Source organism: Podarcis pityusensis (genome assembly GCF_964106645.2).
Source record: "Podarcis pityusensis genome assembly, chromosome: 4".
NCBI lineage: Eukaryota > Metazoa > Chordata > Lepidosauria > Squamata > Lacertidae > Podarcis > Podarcis pityusensis.
Window position 1 is genome coordinate 53,599,702 of NC_138027.1, and position 24,217 is coordinate 53,623,918.

General features: G+C 41.3%; 1 protein-coding gene across 2 annotated transcripts in view; it reads right to left on the reverse strand.

The window, feature by feature from the left end:
* The window catches only part of RUNX1 (RUNX family transcription factor 1), a 180,811-nt gene that overhangs the window by 48,880 nt on the left and 107,714 nt on the right, over positions 1–24,217 (reverse strand). For both annotated transcript variants that reach the window (XM_081004464.1, XM_081004463.1), the window contains exon 5: positions 11,100–11,204. In XM_081004464.1, the coding sequence (XP_080860590.1) occupies positions 11,100–11,204 (105 nt within the window). The remainder of the gene's footprint in view (positions 1–11,099; positions 11,205–24,217) is intronic.

The window sequence follows — 24,217 nt, forward strand, 5'->3', positions numbered from 1 at the left end:
ATTAGAAGTTCAGTTCAGAACTATTTATGCATCCAATTTAACACGTCTGTGAGATGCCTTCCTTTCATATTTTTGTCAGTTGTTATTCTGTGTGGTTTTCAGCATGACTTTGAGGACTGTTATTTTTCTGGCAAGATGTTTAATGATAATAATAAAAAATCTACTGAAATCTATTAGAATAATACATGTAATTAATTAAATGGTCAGTAGACGTGATTGTTGTCTTTTTATAGCACCGATTGTTGCCAATTCTCTTCATGTTAGATTAGAACCACTTCATGCTACAGAAAAGCACTTGTTTGTGAATGTTGTGATCAATGAAGAGTCTAGGTCCTCTACACAGGATCACTCATGCTGGTTCTTTTGGGTTTTTTGCACATGAACAAGAGATTGGCTGCAGGTTATTAGCCTGCAAATGAAATAAAGAAATAAATCCACATGGTCATCCTCACATGTGACATCTGCACATCATTTTCATCACACATCATATTTCTGCATAGGATGTTGTATACACATGATGCAGTCCAGTAGATACTAATTTTCTTGCAGTTACCAGTGCTTCCAGGAGTTAAAGCAGTTCCCTTTTTGATAGCAATTAAGGGGTAAGATCTAACTTAGTTGTGTGAAAAAAAACCCCATTCATTCATATGGATCTGAAAAATTATAACGAATGAAGTGGCTGTATGTATGTGAATAGTTAACACCTACAAAATGAAAGATATTAGCAACTACATTCCAAGTATTACTTAAGAGCCCAAACTTAGGAGCCCCAGTTTCAAACCATCACGAATCTATGAATCTGGGGGCCTGGTTTTTGCCCAGTGACACATTTTCAGCCTGACCTACAGCAAAGGATTGTCACAAGCTTAAACTAGGGTTGGGCCAGATGACCTTTGTGGTCCCTTCTAACTCTACAATTCTATGTTTCTACTGAATCTACGTACAACGTTTTCCACATATGAAGCAATGAATCATTTCAATTAATTGATCCTCACAAAAACAGAATGTGAATTTAAAACTGAAACAAAGTGTCAGTGGGTTAAGTAATATTTCTCACGTCATCCTATATTTTATCAACATGCAGTGTAATCCTGTACATGTTTCCTCAGAAATAACCCATACTGTTTAATGGAACTTACTCCCAAGCAAGTGTGTAATGGATCACAGCCTAAACAAAATGTTTCACATTAATGAAAGAAGCCTTAGGGTGGATGGGGCTGGAAATATATTCCTTGGTATTCTTTTTAATCCAAATGCACTATAATCTAATGACTGCTGAGATGATGATGATCATGATGATGATAAGAATTTTTTTAGAATTTTAGTACAAAATGTCATATCTTGCTTTTTATGCAAACCTATGCCTTTACCATAAACTCCAAGATTATCAAATCAATATTTTCCACAGCTGCCTTTATTTTGCTGTCCCCAAGTCCAACAGGCAAATAAGCAGCATTTGAGGATTGCAGGCTTCTCCATTGAACAACAGGAGTCTTGACCCATGACAATGAACAGCATACATAGATGAGGGAGAAATATTGCACCATCATCCTTATTCTCAGCTCCTTTACTCATTCAGCATCACTTCTGGAAAAGCCTCCACATAAACAAACTAGGTGTGCAGAACTTTCAGAGGGGTAGACATGTCAGTCTAGTCCAGCAAAAACAAGAGTCTTATTTATAACACGCAATTGGGAATCCTTAAAAAGGCAGGTTCTCTAACGAGGCACAGGATACCAGGTGTCATGTGGAATGCACATGCCAACCCCTAAAACTGATCACTCTTATCAGGGCCGGATTTAGGTTTGATGAGGCCCTAAGCTACTGAAAGTAATGGGGCCCTTTATATGTCCAGCTGCCCTTTGTCAACAACAAATTGTCACTGCTTTTTGTGTTTAATATATGCTATATGGTAATTTATGGATCTAACAGGTATCTAAAGCCATTTGCACGTAACAAAATATGTATTTTATCAAAATAATTGTTGAACTGAAATACAATTAAGAAGTATATTAATAGTGAAATACAATTAGGAAGAAGTATATTAATAGTGAAATACAATTAGGAAGAAGTATATTAATAGTGAAATAATTATTAAGCTCAACCTGTATGTAGGTTTTATTTTATTTGTTTTTTATCTTATTTTTTTGGAAATGTACATCCAATTGTTTTTTTCATTTAAATTTTTTGGGGGACCCAAGAGAGTGGGGCCCTAAGCTATAGCTTGGTTAGCTTATACGTAAATCCGGCACTGATTGTTATGTGTGAAGGGTCCTGGAGGTGTACACCCAAGTTGTGGATACACACGTTTCTGTACACAGAAACATGTAACTTCCTTGTTTAGAAAAAGTGGCTTACTTCATAAGTTCTTGTTTGGAGATAAGCCTGCCCACTGAAGTATTGGCCTGAATATAAGCCGCACTTTCCCCACAAATTCCGACTGTGAAAAGTTAAAGTGCAGCTTAAAATTGTGACCTTACAAAAATTGGCTTTTACAGGACTTCTGGTGAGGCAAGATGGCGGGTGCCACGGCAGTACGTAGCTCCTAGGACCACCAGCACAGCACAATTTTAAGGGAGTGGCTTATATTAGGGTACTGTATTTTTTTCTCTTACCCCCCCCCCATGAATTTTAAAGATAAGGCTTATTTGCTGGTGCGGCTTATAATTGGGCCAATACGGTAAAAGTAATGTAAAACAGGCACATAGGAATTCTTTTTAAAAGAACTTTTAAAGCGAAGACTAATGCCAGCCAGAATGTGAAGGGTTTAGGAAAAACCTTCCTTTATTTACATGTTCTATCTTCCAGCACTCACCAAAAACAAGTTTGTTTGAGGACATGCAAAAGCAAAGTAAGTGTGGAAGAAGAGGTCTGTTAAGAAAACACTTAAATGAGGAGAGCCAGATGTCTCAAAGGAAGGGTGCTGCTTTCCTTGCTCCTAATACATTAAACTTGTGCTTCAGAGTTTGCAAAGGGGACCATTACTGCCATAGAAAAAAATTAATCTGGCAAAAAGCATTGAGAATTTCTCCCCTCAGCTCTGATTGGCTGGTGATTCTGGAGTGCCTTTTCAATTGCCTTTGGTGTGAAGCATGCTTGCTAGCATCACTTGAGGGGTTCTTTTCGTAATAAATGTTTTCTTTTTACCAGAGCATTAGAAAAAGCGTGCCTCATAGGAGCCAACCCCTATGGGCTGAAGTCTCTTTGTCCCCCCCCCCCAATAAAATATTCAAGCGGCATTGCCATTCAAATAGTGCACAGCATCATGTGATTGATTATGCAGGGCGGGGCTTACCTAACTAAGTATATTTGGCATTTCTGAATCTCTCTTTCCACCTCTATCTTCTGAGACAAATGGGGACTGTTTAAGTCTCCTGGGCAGAATCTGTATTCATTTTGCCATATTGTGCCTAGTGCTGCATTGACATTAGAGATACTTGAAGATTTTGCTTGAACCCCATTTTTAAGCAAGCTGACCTGATTTACACTTCTCAGACTAATATGTGGAACAGAATACAGGTATCTTACAGTTTTTGCACTTCTCTGAATTTTGAGACAGATTTTAGATTTCAGCTTTAAAAACGTACCAAAATGCATACAAAAATGTTTATTTTAAATTTAAAGGTGTTCAAAGATAATGTTAAGATACTGCATACAAAAATAATGTCTATCTTGGTACATTTTTTTGGGGGGGGGAACCCTGTAGATTAATGCAGAAACAGGATGAAATTGATTTATGAACACATGAAATTAAAAATCTGATTTGTCCATCCCTAGCGGGCACAAAGTAAATGTTAAACAGCAATAGTAGCAATAGAATATTGACAACATTCATGAGCAAGAATTCCACACAAGAATTTAACTTAGCTTTAAGAAAGTTTTAAAATCTTTACAGCCCTTCTCAATCTATGTGTACAGTTAGCAGCATTCTGCATGCAGAATGGCTTCTGTGTATCCTGCTTGATTTTCTTCACAAACTGCTGGCAAACAGCTGCCCCACCTATGGAAGTCTGTCTTTACATGCAAAACAGAATCTCTGGATCATGGCCACTGAAGTCAGTCACTATAGTAAATTTGTAACAGGGTGTTCCCAGAAATATAATGAACCCATTTCATTTCCAAACTGTCTTTCAAGAGTTAAAAACAGTCACTAGTAACTAAAGCGACTCACTCTACCAATGAAAAGGCCCTCTATGCCATTGCTCATGCCCTGAGTCATCAAAACTTTGCTTAACAAATGGGGTGGTGGAAGGAAAAGTGGATTTTCCCTTGCTTGAATGTTTACTCTTACAACGTGAACCAAAATAACCCACTTGTGATAAAATGAGCAACTCCCCCTGCCTCTGAAATAAACATCTCTGCATGTCGAAACTGGAATGGCTTAGTATTCCCCCCCCCTTTAACTTCCTTAACAGTCTCTCCATTGTACTAACAGTTTGTTACATACAAGTATTCTTGCAGTTCCCTGCACCCTCTCATGTCGTCCATGGTGCTGCATAGTCTTACACATGCTATGCTGTTTGCTTCCTCCTTTTCCTCTGCAGCTTGCAAAGAGATATAGTAAGCTACTATATAGTGCTTTGCATGCAGAGTCTCTGAGAAGTTTCCAAACTGCACACAGGCAGATTATTCTTCCCCTTGTTTTCTTTGGCTTGATGCAAACAGCACAGAATGAGTCAAACAGTATTAACTTTCAACAGTGAAGTGGTGTGGTCAACCAAAACTGTCAGCGGCTCGATCGAAAAGATACAGCCAGCAGGTAACAAAAACCAGCCCAGAATGCCACATGCATGTATGTGTAGTAGTAGTAGCAGTAGTAGGTTCAAAAGCCATAACTTTTATATTTAGCTGGCATTACTAATTTTCATTTTGTCAACACATAAACATCTTACAATTTCTGACCCATTTGTCTTAGAGGCCTATGAGATTAGTCTTTTGGAAGATCCATGTCATACATCTGAAGAACACGCAATTGCACATTCAAAGCACATGACTCCCCCCCCCCCCAATTGAATTCTGGAAACCGTGTCATGAACTGGCAGGATTACAGGAAGGAGGAAGAGGATCCAATCAAGGGTGAATTTGGGACTGGGAGACACCGGGGCAAACTGGGGATTGAGAAGGAAGTACTCACAGGGTGATGGAGGATAGTGAGGGGATGGCAGTCAGTGTACAGGAAGCAGCAGAAGCCATCACCAGAGCCAGAAGGGCCCCTTTCTCCATAAACATGGCAGGCTCTGAGTCATAGGGAGCAGTGGAAGGGGTGCTCTAGGAGGCTGAGGCAGGCAAGGACTCACAGCTCCCTAACTGGCCAGGTGGGGCTAGTTAGCTCTGGGAGGCGGTGTGTGATTCCTCAGCTGGAGTAGACTCTGAACAGGTGAGGGCCGCATACCTCGTCAAGCCCAGGTGCTGTAATCAGCAGGCAAAGTATAAAAGGGAAGCAGAGCTGAGGGGCTGTGTCTGCTCAACTGCTCAGGTTGATGGACCTTGGCTTGAATGCCCCTGGACAACCATGGGACTGTGCTTTGGGGTTGACTTTGGACTGGGTTTCCTGATTACTGTTGACCTTGGACTGCATATTCTGGACTTTGCTGATGTGGATTGACCCTGGACCCTGTTTCCTGACTGTTGAGTTTTGGACTTGACATACTGACTTGCCGCCAGGCAGGTCCGGGGCTCAGGACACCCCACCTCACAGCGCTACAATCCCTGACATCCTTAACAAATTACAGTTCCTAGTATTCTTTGGGGGAAGTCATGCACTTTAAATGTGTGGTGCAGATCTACCCCTTCCAAAGCTTATTTCAGAGTGCTGCTGCAGCTGCCCTGTAAAGCCCTAAGTGGCCTGACCACCTGCATTCCCGTGTTCCACCATGAAGGCAAAAGAAAGAGAAATGCAAATGGAGAGGCAAAAACTAACAATAAGGTGGCGAAAATAGGTCCCCTCTGGTAGCAATCCAAGTTGTGTAATCTTACACCTTCTCTTCCCCACCCCCACCTGCTACAACCCTTACCCATTTGCTACCACAAAGTTTCTTTGTCTGCAGTTCCTGTATTTGAGCCAGGCTGTTTACTCACTGGCTGCCAGTGAGGGAAGCACTGAGGACAGAGAAACACTCTTTCCATTCTGTGGTGCTACAGCTACCTACTCAAAATGGGAGGAGCAATTTCAGGAAAGGGCTTATGAATCTTCTTAATGCCGAGCACACACTGGAGGGGACATTATTCAAGGAGTTCAGATCTCAGTGCACAAAGGCTTGTTGCTTTATTTTACTGAGTCATGCCCTTTTGATAAGAAGGGGTGTGTGTGTGTGTGTGTGTGTGTGTGTGTGTGTGTGTATAAGTGGTTGAGAGAGGATCTCCTATTCTCCTTGCCCAATGAACAGTACTGTCAGTTCAGATCACTGTTGGTGGGGTCTTCACATAGTGGCACTTTGTACTAACACACACACACAGAGAGAGAGAGAGAGAGAGAGAGAGAGAGAGAGAGAGAGAGCGCGCGTACAGAACTGATAATCAATTCAATACACATACCACCACCACAACCTGCAGATGCTGGGTACATAGTTCTTTCCCCACACCTCTCTTGGGCACCCTCAGTAGGACACACCTCTGAGTAGAAATTTGTTCATGGCTTGATTTCCATAAGGAAAAAATTAATGGGTCGTAGGTTTAGAATTGTAGTATTTAAAACAGGCTTCCTCAAACTCAGCTCTCCAGATGTTTTGAGACTACAATTCCCATCACCCCTGACCAGCTAGGGATCATGGGAGTTGTAGGCCAAAAACATCTGGAGGGCTGATTTTGAGGAAGCCTGGTTTAAAACAATGAGAACATGAGAGCCCTCCTGGAGCAAACCAAAGGCTTATTCTAGTTCAACATTCTGTTCCCACAGTGGCTAACTAGAAATCTATGGAAGCTTCACAAGCACTACATGAGATCAGAAGTTCTCTCCCACTCATGATCCTCAGCAAATCATATTCTGAGATAATCTGCCTCTGATACTGGGCTAGCACTAGCAGCTATTGATAGCCTTATCCACAAATGGCAGAGAAGCATTTAAAGACACACTCAAAAGAGGGAAAATACATTATTTGTTCATTGAAAAATACAATAACTGAAATAGCCTTGGGGAAAGTAGCTAATTTAAGAATCCTTGTACGTCTACTACATTTCTTGATCTAGGTAATGATTTTCTTCAAAGAAGTGGCTCATAGAAAAGCAACTTTGGTTTGTGATTCATAAGCTCACCACCATGGAAAATAACCTTTAAGTCTTTTTGGCAAACGCTCCACCAGAATTTATTTAATGAATGCAAGTTTCAGATGCCTCTACAATGGAAAATAAAAGATATCATAAATTGAATGTTCGTTTTAGAAACCATAAAGTGAGATCTCTATCATTGCCATCCTTATTTTCTGTGTAGTTCTATATTTAGATGTGTTTCACTGAGGAAAGAAAATAGGCTGCTAATGGATAACTACTAGTGATTTCAAAATATTAGTAATCTCAGTGTCCCTTCAGTCTTTCTTCCCCAAATATTTTAAAGCTCAAGTTCTTCCTAAAAACTACGCAGTTGGGTGTTGTTGTTTTCTGGGGGGAGTAATATTTATTTCATAATATATACTTACTACATTTAATATCTTTTATATAAGACGGTGGGTAAATTTTTTGGTTCTGGGAGCCAGGTCTTTATCAATCCTCCATACTGCAGAACAATTTTGACAGTTGGGTGGGTGCAACCCTCCTGTCCATCACATGACAAGATGTCATATCCTTGTGTGAAAATCCACTTGGGAGTCAAAGTACAAAGTGTGTTCATTGCCAGCCCCATGCTTTGTAAGAACCCCCATGCTGCTTTTAAAAATATGAAATCTTATAGGTTGACATTCTTGGTATCGCAAAGCTTGATTTGCCAAGAAGACAGCTAGCACGATGGGCCCAGAAGGGATATAATTTTACTGTGTTTCTTGGACCATCTCTCCTAATAAATCTATACCTGGCATATAATGTATAAGAGCTCCTAGAATATATAGGTAGAAACATGCCTATTCTCTCTCTCTCTCTCTCTCTCTCTCTCTCTCTCACACACACACACACACACACACATGCGCACACACACACACACACACACACACACACACACAGTTGTAGCAGCAGTAGTATTAACAGGATGGATCCATACTAAGTTAATCATGCTTCATTCCAATTCAAATCAATAGAGCAAGTTGTCACGATTTTAATGGAACTGAAGTGTGAATAACACTGTCTGGATCCAATCCAATAATTACAAGGTACTTGGAGGATGTAGAGCCACTCTTTGAGACCCCCCTGCTCATTTGGAGACCCTCATTTTTAGACCCGTTATTAATTTCACTCCTATGGCATTCCTGTATTTTTTTAGGTAATGTCTTCAAGTGGTAGTACTAATGGATTTATCACAGAAGAAGGGGTGTGCACATGAAAGCTATCAGGAAGTGTGCATTTCCAGGCAACAACAAGAAAAGCAGGTGTTTGTTTTGTCGATGCTGTATAAGCACTGCTAGGCCTAATTCATCACTAGCTGAACCTAAGATCCAATGTTATGGATAGCCTTCTGTAAGCAGGATAGCTATTGCTGAGGAAACTCTAAGAGGTGGTCAGACTGGAGCAGACTAGCTCTGGAAAAGAGAAGGGATGCTGCTACTCCTAACCCTCTTCCCTTCATCAAGGAGCTCACAACAGGTACCCAGTGATGCACAGGATGTGCCTGTAGCACAACCTGTGCAGATGACGGGTCACCCATCCCTTGCCCACTAATTATACTGTTCCTGCAACTTGAGTTTGATGGGGGCAGGTGGGAGGTGTCTCCACAAGGGCATGCTCCAGGCCTGGAAAGAAGATAGGAAATTGTTTCTAAAGGGTGGGGTAATATTACTGATTGGGGGACAGATATGTAGCTCAGTATTTGTAAGCCATTCATAATCATTCCATCCGCTTTGTCAAAAGACCAACTCAGTCAGGTATCTCCTGAACTGTGCCAGTTGGTCATTATAAAAGCTGTTTAAGAATTAGTACCTAAGTTTTATTTCCGCCCCCCTTCCTTCCCTGCCTCTTTTCGTGTGTGTGTGTGTGTGTGGTGTGTGTGTGTGTGTGTGTGTGTGTGTGTGTGTTAAGATTGTAATCCTATGGACAGGGACTGTCTGGTTTTAATTGACTGTATGCAAGCAACTCTGGGAGGTTTTTTTGGCTGAAGAGCAGTGTACAAATGCTCTAAAGAAATATAAAAATAAGTGATATTGTAAGCATGAACCCATGACGCTACTGCAGTCACAAACACACGCATAAGTATCTAGCAGGGTTGCGGCAGGGTACTGCATGTTTAAGGCAGCTGAATATCATTGCATTTTGCTTGGAAAACACAGTGTTGCACTATGAGAATTAATTTTAAAAACATCCTCTAGATTACATATACAGTCGTGTAGTCCAAATGCATACAAACACTTAGATGGAAACTGCATGAAAAGAAAGAGGAATTAGTCTGAAGCTAGCAAGATGAACTAGTAAAAACGAAACTGATGAAGAACATTATATATCAAGTCTTCACAGGTCTGTTAAAGTTGGTGCCAGTGCTCTATCAGTATTAGTGATTGCTACGATTTCACACAAAGGTTTTTTTTTTTAATGTACAGAATTGATTTGGAACTCAATCCTAACTTGCAATGTTCTCCCTCCCACGGGCGCTTGTTTCTATGTTCTTCCCGTTTTGACTTCTGCTACAGCCACACTGCCTCTGCCAAATGTGTGTGCGTGCGTGTGGTGGGGTGGGGAATAAGAAGAAACCACAAACCTCAGCATACAAGAGGATATTTCAATACAAATATGAGTATTCTACAGTAAAGTTAATTATTGCCTTGGGCAATGAGAAGGGAACGTATTGCATTAGTTCAGCAACGAGGTGGCTTTGGGGTGGGGAATTTCCCCTCCTGCACACACTGTGCTCATGTGAGTATTTTGAATTTATCCCTGGAGATACCATATATTGTTTGCTCATTCTTAATTGTTAAAAATGAAAAAAAAAAAATGGCAGTCACTTGACTGAAGATCTGCGCCTCAGCGGAATAAATTCCATCTGCCTGCTTGAAGTGTTGCCTTCAAGAATTACTGTTTTCTTAAGCTGCAAACCGGCATGAGATACAATAAGCTGCACACAAGAGCAACTGGTTGCCGTTTTTCTGCCTCCCCCACCCCTTTCACCTCTGTTCCATCTGCCAGTTTTGAGGGGAAAGGGGGGGGGGAGTCTGAACAGGGCTATTTTGTTTCTAAAATAAAAATTCCTAAATTCCAAAGTGAGCAAGAAATGCTGAAGAATATGCATGGTGTGTTTGAAATCCCACATCCTTTGTCAATTTCTACATCTACTATCCCTGTTCATTCTCTTCAAAAAGGCATTTCAACTGTCTCTTTCCAAATCAATAGCCATGCAAAACAGATCCCTAGGGGAGCCCCCTCCCCCGCAGTGCAAGTCTGGTTTAAAACAGTGTAACTTCCTAGCTAACTGATTTCCCCAAACCATATAGCTAGAGATCTAAAATGCAGCCAGTCAGATTGAACAGTGCAGTTTTTACACATGTTCACTTGGAAATAAGACCCCATTGAGTTCCATCTCCCAAAGAACTGCATCTAGCAGGGGCAGGGAACTTTTTCCAGCCTGAGGGGCACATTTCCTTTGGGGAATCTTCTGGAGGTCACATGCCAGTGAGGGAAGGCAGGGCCAGAGGCAAAAGTGGGCGGGGCAACAAATGAAAATTTTGCTTTTGTACAGTTGGCTGCACCTCCAGGAAACGAAAGGCATTTTCAGTGTTGGAAGGCACATTCTAGCCAGGCAGAAACACTCAAGGGGAGTGTGAAGCAAGGCCAGTGAAAGGAATGGCCTGGGGAGAGGAGCTCGGGCTTGAAGGACTGCCGTTGGCCCAAGGCCCCCACCCAGGTACACAGGATTACAGCCTGAGTAAATTTAATTGTAAGATCAGATTCAAAGTTTATTAAATAGAATGGTGTGCGTGTTCATTCTATTTCTGTGTCTTTAGGTTAGGACTTCATGTTATCTGAATACTTACTTCTTGGTTCTCGAGGCCCATCCACTGTGATCTTGATGGCTCTGTGGTACGTAGCTACTTGTGGAGGATTTGTAAAGACTGTGATGGTCAATGTGAAGCTCTTCCCTGAAACAGAAAAGGACATTTACTTTTACACCTGATTCATATTAGTCACCCTTGAGCTATAAAAACATTGAAAACTATTTGATGTATCGGTGAACATATTCTATTTAACTTAACTGACACGAAAGCTTGAAAGAACATTCAGATCAGCAGGTGGAGGTAGGACCGATTGATTTTTTTAAAAAATAAATAAATAAAATACAGCAAATAATGCATTTCATTAAAAAGTTTCAGCAAGTTCAAAAATAAAATAAAATGCTATCGGACAGCAGATGCCTCAGTTTCTTACACCAAATCTGTTTCGTGCTTTTTTGTGGTTTACTCCAGAAAGTCAGTTTCCTATGAATTTGCAATGTTGAAAGAAAATGTTCCATTAAAAAAAACTAGATAGAAAGTTTCATTTAAAATAATACAGGGTGGAATCCAATTGTTGCCCTTGTGCTTATGGTAAGAAGGCCTTTTGATCCAGCAAATACCTCCATTAAGAAGAAAGCAGGGGAGGTAATGTTTGCCAGCTTGCACTTCCCCACACTCTCTTCCACCCTGTTCCATGCAGACAATTTTCTAGGATTTTGGGTGCTGCGGGATCAAAAGCTCTTCCATGACAACCAGGACAGCAGTGGGATTCCATCCACAGAAAAGTGATCTGTGGTTACGATTTGAGGTTACAATATGGCAGAGCAAACCAAGGAAGACCCGATTTCATGTTTACAGAAGACTACCTTTTAACCACAAACTAAATAAACCACAAGACCACAAAGGCACACACCTATATGTGTCACTTGTTGCTTACTGATAATTCTATTTGATGGACTTTTTTAATTCACTGCTTATATACTACCACATTGTTAGCTAGTGTGTAGATTTGATGACAGCTATTCACACATTGCGTTTGAATGGAGTCCTAGCACAGTATGCACTGAATCCAGATATAGTCATGTGAAGAGTTGAACTCAATGGAGGTCTGTCATGCCTAACTCAAGTCTCAATCATTTCAATGGGTCTACCCTATGAAGCGGGATGTGGGTGGCGCTGTGGGTTAAACCACAGAGCCTAGGACTTGCCGATCAGAAGGTCGGCGGTTCAAATCCCCGAAGCTCCCGTTGCTCGGTCCCTGCTCCTGCCAACCTAGCAGTTCAAAAGCACGTCAAAGTGCAAGCCACCAGAAGCGGCTTAGTCATGCTGGCCACATGACCACCAGCTCCCTTGGACAATAAAGCGAGATGAGCGCCGCAACCCCAGAGTCGGCCACAACTGGACCTAATGGTCAGGGGCCCCTTTACCCTTTACCTTTACCCTATGAAGCAGAGGTAGCAGTAGTAATAACTCCTTCAAGCCTAAAATTCAGATGGGAGTCTCTGGAGTCAGTGGGAGGCTGGAAAGTATCTAAGATCAACCTCTGCTCCATCAGTTGAGGAATGGGGTGGTGAGGGAAGGAAAGTATCTCCACTGCTGTTGAAATAGTGGGAATAGTTTGCTCTTTGTTCATTTCGATTTTTAAGAGATAAAGACCTAATTTAAGACCAATTTACTAAAAACTTCCTTTGGCTTGATGCCTGGGGCAAACTGAATAAGGTTCTATGTTAGTATATTTAATCCTGTACCTGGCAAGTCTGGCAAGTCTATTCTCATTGTCTCACTGCATAAGTTACCATTTATGTAACATTTGTAAAGCCAAAGGCCACAACCCAGGCTACAGCAGCATACCCAGAATTTCCATCAAAATGATAAGTGCACACTGCACTGTGAACAAAAGTGCTTTATGAGATTTAGCTCATTTCTCCTTGTGGCAATAATGCGACATAGGTCTGCAATGTCATTTCCCTTTTACAAATGGTAGCACGTAGTAGTCACCTTTGTGCTTATGAAAAACAATTCACTGTGGCAAATTGCAGCTGGGGGTGGGGCGGGGCTGATGAGGTCTGCATTCCCTCAGGGCAAATTTGTCAAGGGGGCACATGCCAGCAATAGCTGAAATATTCTGGATTAACTAATTCTGGATAAAGACCATCCCACTTCAGTCTTCAACATGGCTACCTCAGGTTAGAACTCCCAGTCCCTATGGAGGTCTCGTGCATCTAGCAACCCCATACGGCTTGATGAGATTACTCTCTCTCTCTCTCTCTCTCTCTCTCTAACCAGAATACCTACTGAAAGTAAGCAAGTGAAAGTAATTTATTGGAGCAGGAGCCTACCAATTTGTTATTGAACACCTTGTGAAGGGAGGGAGAGTTATTTTCCTCAAATCATAGAAGTGGGGTATTTACATTTATTTATTTATTTATTTATTTATTTATTTATTTATTTATTTAAAAAAATTAATTAAATAAAATGCCACCTGTTCCGGGAGTGGGGAAGTGAACACTTTTAAAAGCCATGAGAAATATGGAAGGAACAAACAGAACGGAAGGAAGTTTGAGGGGCTGGAAGAGTGAAGCAGCTTCAGGAGGCATCAGGGGAGGCCGAGGGTGGCCTCTGGGCCAACAGGCTACCCACCTGTGAATTACAGTGTGTACATTTATTTCATATCTTTATAGACTGCAAATGCTAGATAGATAGAGAGAGAGAGAGTGTGTGTGTGCGTGCGCGCATGCACGTGCGGACATGTGTGTGCGTGAGCTTCAGTAGCAGGCTTAGCCATTTTCTCAACAAGGTTTCTTCAGCTGCCCACACACCATACATTTAACTACATGGATTCCCCTGAAAAATTCTGTGACATATACTTTACCCTCACGGAGCTGCAATTCCAAGCACCCTCTTAACCAACTACAGTTCCCAGGAATTGAGTGCTTTAAAATAGAGATTATGCCAAACTGGCACCCTTGCACAAAATACTGTGCGAAACAGAAAAGGGACAGGGGAGCATTAGACCTCACACAGAGCTGTGAGGTGAATGAACATTAATGTAAACAATCAGAATAGCTTCCTGGAGTGAGGCATTTGCAACATTTCTGTTACAAAATGTAGCCAGATGTCTGTTCCCTTTCTGAGAGCCAGATTAGATGTGATGTTTGTCCTGATATGCTTGATTTTTAAATCAAGGAAGCAGCTTTAACTTTCTGCACCCATTACAGTTGTGATCAGAATTGCCTGTCTGTGGCTGCAATTTTTAAAATCTCCCAATGGCACCAATCAAAGCTTTCCTCCTATTGTGAATTTAAGGACGGAGGATTCTGATCTACCACATACACTGCCTATTAAAAAAAAACCCCAGACATGCCACAGATTTCCTGAAATTCAGATATGCTGCATGATGGTATTATTTGTCAAATGTTTATTAATTTCACTAATCCACATTTAAGGAATGTGCAGCAGTCCTAATCCATGGATGTTTACTCAGAAGGAAGTGCCACCATTCAATGTACGGTAGCTTATCCCCAAGTAAGCATGCAGGTAGAAATCAGTTGTATGTTTTAATGATCACTCAGGAATCTTCCCTGCTTCTAGCAATGCACATTGCCACTGTTACACGTCTACCAATTTAAATGTTGCAACATCATCTCCAGCTGGTGCAGGAAAGACATTCTCTCACTTGACCACATCAGATGCTAGCCCACACTGTCCTGTGTCTAGACTATGATGCAACCTAATCATGACATTGTTGGTGGCAGTTTGAGTATGTAAACTCCCTGTGCTGGAACCTGTTTCATCTGCAATGTGGAATCATGCTGGAATGTGTCTCTTTGACTTATTCACTGGATGTTGCCATTACTTACTCAGTTTAACCTGAGTCTGAGATGAGTGCAGACCTCCGGGCCTCCAGGTTAATTTCTGGAACAAGGAGGAATGACTCTTTGCAAACTCCCTTGGTTACCCCACTGAACAGAGACTAATCCATTCACCCTCTTCCTGAAATTTGCATTCTGAGCACTGGCAATCTGGAATGCAGGTGGGACAAATCCTTGAGCTACATAAAAACATAGAATCATGCAATTATAGAGTTGGAAGGAATCCCATCCAAATATTTTTGTTTTGTTTTTAAAATTATTTACTTAGATGTGTGTTGAGTCCCACAAAAGTCTCAAAGCAACTAATTGCAATAAAGCAAAAAGAAGAATGATACATTAAAAAAATAATCAATTTTGGAAGCAATGCATTAAAAATTATTTATTATTCCATTTATATTCTACCTTTTCTCCCATGAGCTAAAAGGGGTGTACATTGTTTTCCACCTCCCCGTGTTATCCTCACAACAGCCCTGCAAAGCAGGCTACACGGAGAAGCTGTGGCTGGTCCAGTGAACTCGCCACAGCTGAGTGGGGAATGGTACCCTGACCTCCCTGGACCCAGGTCCTAGTCCAATATGCCAGCCACTACATCAGGCAAAAACTCACTATACCAAAAACACTAGACACTTCATTCAACCACAAGATGAACCAGGACCCCAAATACCTGGGAGAATAAAAATACCAGTGATTGTGCCATTGATTAAAGAACCATTAGAAGGGAGCAATAACTGCTCATCAACAGGACAGCAGGCTAAGCAGACACAGAGGTCGCCTAGTAATTATTTCAATATTCATAGATAAAGATAAAAATAAAGTGCATACAAATTTTATGCAAACCTGTGTCCTCTGTGGTCTTCTTTTTTGGGGGGTGGGGGAAATGCATTTTCTCTCTTTATGTAATGAGCAAGCAGCAACTTTGCATCTCCTTCCTCCACTCTCTTCTCCGATGCTAAGTATAATGAATGAAATGGAGTAGGGGCTTCTGCTCCCTGCCTCCGTTTCATTGGTTTGTGCTGGTGGGCAGAAGGAAACTCAGTTTATGGCGATGATGTCACACCATGCTTTTGTATTAACAGATGTTGCCAGCCAGGAACAAGAGAGAGGAGGAAGATAATGGGGGTTGGTGTTTTGAGTATCCTCGGTAATATCTCATTCTGGCCCAAGTTTTCCCCATTACATTAAGGAAAGATAAGAGATATCTGGAAGCAGATCAGGAGAGAGAGAAAATTCCTTTAACTTGGTGTTTCAGCCTTCACTGTGACTGCCAACTTATTAATGATACGAAAGAACAGCTACTTGGAAAAAGAATGGGGAAGTGTACTACAATATAACATTGCATCCTTTGGTAAACTGTAGAGAGGAACACCCACAAGGTTGCAGAATTTATAGACCAGCAGGGAGAGGGAGAAGAAAAACAGGCAATCCACTTCCCTTCATATTCGTTATCGTTTTCTCCGACCCCTTTGCAATACAAGTCTTTAGATACACTTTTCAAACTTTGAATCCAGTGTTCAAATAGTACGTTGCTGGTTTTTACCGACACCAAAACACTCTGCCTTAATGCACACAGGGCCAAACCCTTGCCCTCTTTTGTCAGGCCTTTATGAAGGCTCCATTGTCTGGTAAAATTATGAATGATCTGTGCCTCATCTGACTCAGTCTCTGCAATCATCATTAGTTAGTCTGCAACTTTGCTGCAGGCTCCCATCCTTCCATGTACTTTTTGTTCCCTGCAGCATTACATATTTGCAGTCTGTACTTCCACATTTCTCTAGCCATACACCCACCAGTTCTCCAGCTATGAAGTAAAAGTCTTTGCTGATTGTGTAATTCCTGTTTTGCATGCTCAGTTTTATAGCTCCTTAAGACATCTGTCTTATCTATATTAATCCTCTGTATTGGAAAATGATTTTTTTTAAAAAAGCAAGACTGGATAATTTAGGTAGACTGTTGCTTCAAGAATGAAATGTCTAGATTAGAGATGGGAAACCTATGACCCTTCAAGTGTTCCCTGGCTCTAACTCCCATCAAGCCCTAGCCAACTTGGCCAACGGCCAGGAATGATGGGAGTTGTAGTCCAGCAACATATGGAGGGCCACAGGTTCTCCACCTTTGCTCTACATAGTTGAAATAATTAGAGTATCACTACAAAATAGTTCCCCAAATTTAATTTTGAATGTTTTTTTTAAAAAAATGGAAGAAGAAATGGCAAGACTAATTCTTGCTTATGTGTGTAATTTTGTTGGAAACATGAAAACCCTTCCATGTACCTGAAATGACCGCTCCCCGCTTAAAACGGGGGGCGCCCTTTGCGTGGACGCGCGCAGCCCTAGATCTGGAGCGGCCCCATCAGCATAGGCTTGGCTTTGCCTTCCCTCAGGTGGGATACCTGGAGGCCTCCACCTACCTCAGTCAGTTGTCCAATCCCACCTGGGGGAAGCGTTGCCAAGGAGACCAGGCCAGGTAGGGGAGGGATTACCTGCCCACACAATAGAGGGAGGATCTTCCCTGGGAATCCTCACTTGGCTCCAGAGCTTCTCCCACCCTAACCACCCTCAGTTAATGTCTTCTTTTGCAGGTTAACTTTTCTTCATAGGTTTTGCAGGTTAACTTATCTTCACAGGTATGCGGGCGCTGCTACGTTAAGGTCGCTGTTAAAGGGCCGGATAGGAATTCCCCTGCATTGGCAGGTTTCGCCTTTCCCGTAGCAAAACGTCACAACTTTGGCGGTATCAGGCCTTGGGCGGAATCCTTTAGTCCATCTTCCTCTTTGCGGCAGCGATACCAGGGTTCCCCGTTAAAGGGGTTTCTGAAGGGAGGCTTTGACCATACGCCAAAAGGTCGTCATTGCTCTCCCCTGCGGCGGCGGCGTAACAGGGGCGGCTATCTCTGCTTGAACATATGTTCTCCAGAGCCGGCCCATTCCCCCCCCACACACACTGGATAACCCTGAAGCTCCCTAGGTCCCCGGCTGGGGACTGGGGAGGGAGAATGCCCAATGCCTGAGCCAAGGTCTACCCACATTTGAAATTTAATAAAGTTGTGGCCAATTTAATCCCATAGCATGTTGTCTTGAGTCGTTATTCCACATGACGGGGGGGACCGCTTGGGATCTGGGGACTCCGCCTGTCCACGCAAATCTATCATATCTACAATATTAAAGAGTTTGCGTGTTTCTTTCATATTGTGGTTATCACAATAGCCCTTACCTCATTTAGTGTGACCTATTTAAACCATTGTTAGGTAATAATCTGAGGAAGTATGCAATTATCTATGCTAAAAATTGATGACAGTTTTGTCTGCTTTGCAGTTATTCTGTGACCAGTGTGGAATGTACACTCAGTCTATAGACCCAGGATATGACTTTTTGATGATTAAAGTGCATGTTTTAAATTTAAAAAAACACAGATTTTTCATCTGGTTACTTTCTCATTAGTGTGTGTTTCGGGTACAGTTTCGTTTCTGTACCAGGGTTGTTTCACTTCTCAGAATCACCATACCAGATGGGTGATACTATCCTCCTTGATCACTGCTCCAAAAGACCCTAAAGCTGCGCTCTCTCTCTCTCTCTCTCTTGCCAGTCATTCACAGAATGTAGGCAGCAGCAACTTCTATAGGGAAGCTTCCCTGATCATTTAAGGAACTTGGTAAGTCATGAACTTTTAAAATACTGTTGTGTCAACATATATGTAGTTCTTTATTTCATGCTATTCATGGATAAAAAATAAATAGGTAGCACAGTAAAAACACAGCTTGGTACAACAGAAGATGTAAGATCTGTGTGCACTGTAAATTTAAAGTGACCTTCAAGATCAACACCTTCCCATTCTTTTACTGAAGTCTTATTCACCTGACCATACTTCCTCACAATTATTGTGAATGCCACTCATCCCCAGAGACTCAGATCCTGAAAATACAGGGGGGCAAAGTCTGGGAACTAGAGTAGTGCCTGGCAGAGCAGGGGACCTGGTGGAACAGGTGTTTAGGTGAGTGATGTTGTAGGAAGGGGAACAGAAGCCGGAAACTGGCTCAGGAAGATCTTGACTGTGCTTGGGTACCTCCTGATGGAGCTTTATGGAAAAGGGGTGGCTGAGCAGAGCAAAAGTCAAACAGGGGCAGGGCAGTGGCAAGGGGAAGCTTATCTACTTGATACTCTCACCCAACATGGAAATGTACTTATTCCCCTGGAGGCCCTAAAAGCCTGAAACTTCAGGCCAAAACCTAGGGCAATCTCAACTCCTGCTTTCAAGAGTAGGACAGGTCCTGCAAAGTAGGATGGTGAGTCTTCCTAGATTTGCATGCTAGAAATGCGTCAGGAAGTGCAGTGCAAGTGAGACTCTGCTTCTTGGTTGCAACTGAAAGGACTATGTGGGGTTTTCCACATCATGATTTTCCACATCATGATAAACTGCGGCCCTCTTTTCTTTGTAGGATTTCTGCTTTCCACAGAGAAAAATATTATGAGCATGTCTCCATTCCTTCCTAACTCTGGCCCTTAGAGGAAAAGAAGCCTTCCATCATTGAATGTCTTCTCAGCTTTGCTTACATGAAAGGAAGCTCAGTGTAGCTGTGGGGTTTTTTTTTAAGAGCTTCTGCTTGTTCTCTTGTACATCCACAATTAATATGACCAAGGTCTGTAGTCCAGAATCATGGTGGAGAGGTGGAATTCATAAAGGCTGCATTGAAGCATTAACTGTCACTCTCGTAGATGGCACCACTGCTTACAATGCAATACTAAACATGCTAAGATATAAGGCTACTTTTACCTAACTTTAGATATCTAGGGTTGATGAAAGGCATAAATGTAAGTAAGTAAGTAAGTAAGTAAGTAAGTAAGTAAGTAAATAAATAAATAAATGGACCTTTCACCTGCAGAGACCCCTGTGTGCTGTGCAAAGGCATGTGTATGGCAAATATGAGAGAGGGTTAAGAAGGATGGTCAAAACCAGAAGGGGGGAGGGAAGACTGCCAACTTTCATAAACAACATCCCATATAAAACAATTATTTTAGGAATAGCGTCTTTGGCTAAAAGCCTCATGCTTTTAAGGATTAGTTGATGCTTTTAAATAAAACCAGCTCTTAATGGAGAAGCAGAGCAGTCTCTGACTACAAGTGGAGCTGCTTCTATAAGACAGTGATAATAAAATTCTTATAAGCATGGGTGGAGACACTAATTACAGCACAGGAGGAATGTAATGCTGTTGGGTGCCCTACTACACCTCAAGAGCACAATAGCCATACAAAAGGATTATGCAGCTTTATTGTTACTGTGTAATGCCTACTGTGAAAATATTATTGAAGGGTGGAAGGCATGAGAATGATTCAGACATATTTGCATGATATTAATGTCTGACAAGAAGATGGAAAGATTAACTTACAGAGGAGTTACTATTTCCATGCAGAGAGTGCTAGTACCAGTTTAACTTCCTTATTTCCAGCCAGACCCTGGATTTTGTATCAAGAGGCCTGTTCGCTCCTCCAGAACTTAAAGTGATCTTCAAGTCTCCAGCCATTTATACTGTGTTTATCCTTTCAGACGAGAACTAGCTAGACAGTGAATAGTTTTCATTCGAAATATATTCTCCAGAAAGTGAACTTTGAATACCCGTTTTCTTTGTTTTGAAGCATCTATGAAGAAGAAGATACTCTGAGAAGATGTATCTTTTTTAACTGCAAAAGGTCCATTTTTAAAAAGTGGATCTGTTGTGCTAGGGTGATGGTAAGAGAGGAGGATTTAGGAGAATGTGACTGGTTTGGCCCACTGGGCACAGAGCCTGGGGGGCACAATTATTTAGAATGGAGTGTGAGAGGCTGGGGGTGCTGAATTTTGGCACTGCACCCTGCTGAAATTTGAGACCCCAAAGTTTGCCACTGATGGTGATAAATCTCCTTTAATTGTACAAACCTAAATGTGTGTGTTGCAGGCCCTTTCTGCCTCTGGACCTTTGGAATCTTGTGGCCTGCTCTGACTGTGGATTCCATGGCCAGCTGCTGAGACTGGCTCTCAAACTCTGTCACACAACAAGGTTGGAGGCACTTATCACTATGGGTTTAATAGTCACGGAGCAAACGATGAAGACAATACATAAAAACCCAAAGAAAAATATAGCTTTGTTTCACATTTCAAGTCTGAAATAATTCTCCTGCTTGAACATAACATTCTCAAACACAATTTTATTTTCCTTAAAATGAGCAAAATGTTAATGATACCTTGAGATATATATTTTTTAAAGTACTTCATCAGCAGATAGTTGCTGTTGCTGAATTACATGGTTCTCCTTCTCTTCCTTAAAACAAAAAACTGTTCAACTGATCACAAATGAACCCAAGTCTTTGCAAAGAAGTACAAGATGCTGAACTAAAAGGTTGCATGTTATCCTACCCTATCAAAATACTAATTCTTCCTTTTAAAAAATCATAATGGCCCTATTTTTAACTGCAGGTCAGCATTTGTTTTTCCCAGGCAGATTGGTGCTAAAAGATGACTTCACCAAAATGTGGATCAAAACTCAAATCAAAAGGAGCTGGCAGCCAGCATCGCTCAAGCTGAGTATGTCAGCTACTGAGTCAGTGAGGTAACCTGGGCTGCCATAAACAGAGCCTGCTAAGCTGAGCTACGCTTCTGTGATAACGTAAAATACAAAAACAGCTGCAAGATAGTGCACCGACTCATCCTCATAAGCCTCAGTGAAAACAAAATGTGCAAGCACCGCTCAGCACAACCAAAAACAAGGAGATTTATTGTTATTAGAATTAGGGCAGTGGCTCAACATTTGGCGCAATATTTGTTTACCACTCTCATATGCCCAGAGACAGGAAGCTCCAAAGAAGAAAAAATAACTTTCCCAAAACCACTACATGATTAAGATTCGCACATTTGCAGCCAGCAGTTCTGAAGACTAAGGTCACAAAATGTGCCTTATTAAGAGAATTCATGTGGTAGGAACACTGAAATAAATCTTGAGCATGATTTGTAGCTATAACCCTTTTATTTACATTTTAGAGAAAAATGGTTGCATGCACCCACAATAGCTCTGATATACTGGACTGTCAAAGGAAAAAATAATTATATAGATGCTGACACTTGAATGCTGTACAGCCTTTTAAATAATATCATACAATCACATACACAAAAATTAAAAAAAAAATACCTGTTTAAAGAGGTTCTAATGCAATCAAAGTAAGGAGTTACGGTCAGAGACACTGCTTATTTTATTGCATTTGAGACATACACAGATCATTTTTGTAAAATGCCATAAAGAAATCTAATCCTCTCCCATTATTTTTCTCCTTGCTGATGCTTTTTAGTTGAAGGTTCATCTTTGTGGATCAAATTTAAATAACAGAATGCTTGTGAGCTGGCAAGAGGCACACAAACCACATCATGTTTTCAATTCAAATATTCTAATTGGAATGTATCATATAGCCCCTTAGACAATCGGCAATTCATAGCAAAAAAATGTTGGCATTACATTCAAGTTGTCTTTCTATGCCAGCTATGTTTGTACTGTTTTATAAATATATCTTCCCCCACAGTCTAAGAATCTACAAGAGTTAGCACAGAGAAAAAGACCATCCTCTAGTCTGACTGTGCCATTAACTGTTTTTTAATCTGGTCATTCTCCAAGGCTGCAATCCTCTACTACCCACATACGTGGCAGCAAGTGCCATTGAGCCCAGTGGATTTACTTCCCAATAGACACGTACAGGAGTATGCTGTCACGGTAGGTGACTGAACTGAACAACAGGGTGGCAAGTTAGAAGAAGCGGCAACAAACGTAATTTTGAGCTCTTTTTTGTGTCTCTAATCTTATGCAGTTACTAAAGGCAAAGGAGCCGTGCCAGAAAACAGATGGTTAGTCTCATTGCTTTTAGATGTTCAGTGTCTCCTGGTGCTGGCTGCTCGTCTGCCAATGTTTTGCCTCCCATTTTACCCTTTAAAGGCACTCACAAATCTGACCAGCTTTTCTCTTACTTTGCAGCAAAGAGTGGTTGCCGATACACCTAGACAAGTTTTATCATACTTTCCTGCTTCTAGATTTGCAAATGAAAATGATTTGAGAATCAAAGTAATACTGTGACGAGCTGGTTACCTGAGGCATCCCAAAAGGAATTACCGGTACTACCACAAATTAGCAGACAATCTGAATGCAACACTAGAGAGTTAATTCAAGTTGCCCATTGTCATCTTGGTCCAAACTGCTTAGTATTTAAGACCACCTTAGATACATTAATCCCCAAAAGCTCATGCCATGATAAAAACTGGTTAGCAACTCAGGATGTTTAGTTCATTTTGCTGCAAGAGACTAACATAGCTAGTCTCCGGAAATAGATAAGGGAAAGTTCAGGTGCAATTGCTTCCCTTCAGTGACAATAAAATTACAGCATTGGGTTTTCCTTTGTTTTTTTGTTTTGAATCCTTTTGAAATATTGCAGACTTTTGGCTACTGCTGAAAACCTTCTCCTTCACTAGGGCTTCTCTAGCTTAGCACTGTTGTTAATTTGTCCACAACCAGCATTTTGACTATGTCTGAAATCTGTTTTGTTGTGCTTTTATGGCTTTTCTATTGTTTGTATTATTTATTTATTATATTTAGAAATCACTCATCCTTCAAAGGATCTCAGAGCAATATATATATATATATATATAAGCACGGTAAAAGACAACAACAGTGAAACGATATATTAACTAATTTAAAAAAGCACTGATTCACATACTGCTGCTAGTAAATCCCTCATTATAAAACTGTAGAAGTCTGGATAAATAAAAATGTCTTCAGTTGACATATGAAGACCAATAATGAGGGTGAATAAATGTACTTCTAGGGAGATCATTCCAGATTTCAAGGTCTCACTATGGAGAAGGTCTTTTTCTATAGGTCTTCCTGCTCTGCTGAATCCTGAAGGGGTTGCATTGTTTTTATCCTCCACCCCCAGCTTGGGTATTTTGATGTTTAGTGGTACAAAGGTTTTGCAAAATGAATAAATCAACATTTGTGGAACTCCCTCCCTTCAAAATCTCAAGAAAAGCAAAGGCCAGTTAGCTGTAAAAATGCAACTCTAGGTGATTTCTAATGGTAAATGTAAAGGACCCCTGAATGGTTAAGTCCAGTCAAAGGTGACTATGGGGTTGCGGCAGTCATCTCACGTTTCAGGCCGAGAAAACCAGTGTTTGTCCACAGACAGCTTTCCGGGTCATGTGGCCAGCATGAATAAATCACTACTGAGGCATGGAGGACCATGACAAGTGTCAGAGCACATGGAAACACTGTTTACCATCGCAGCAG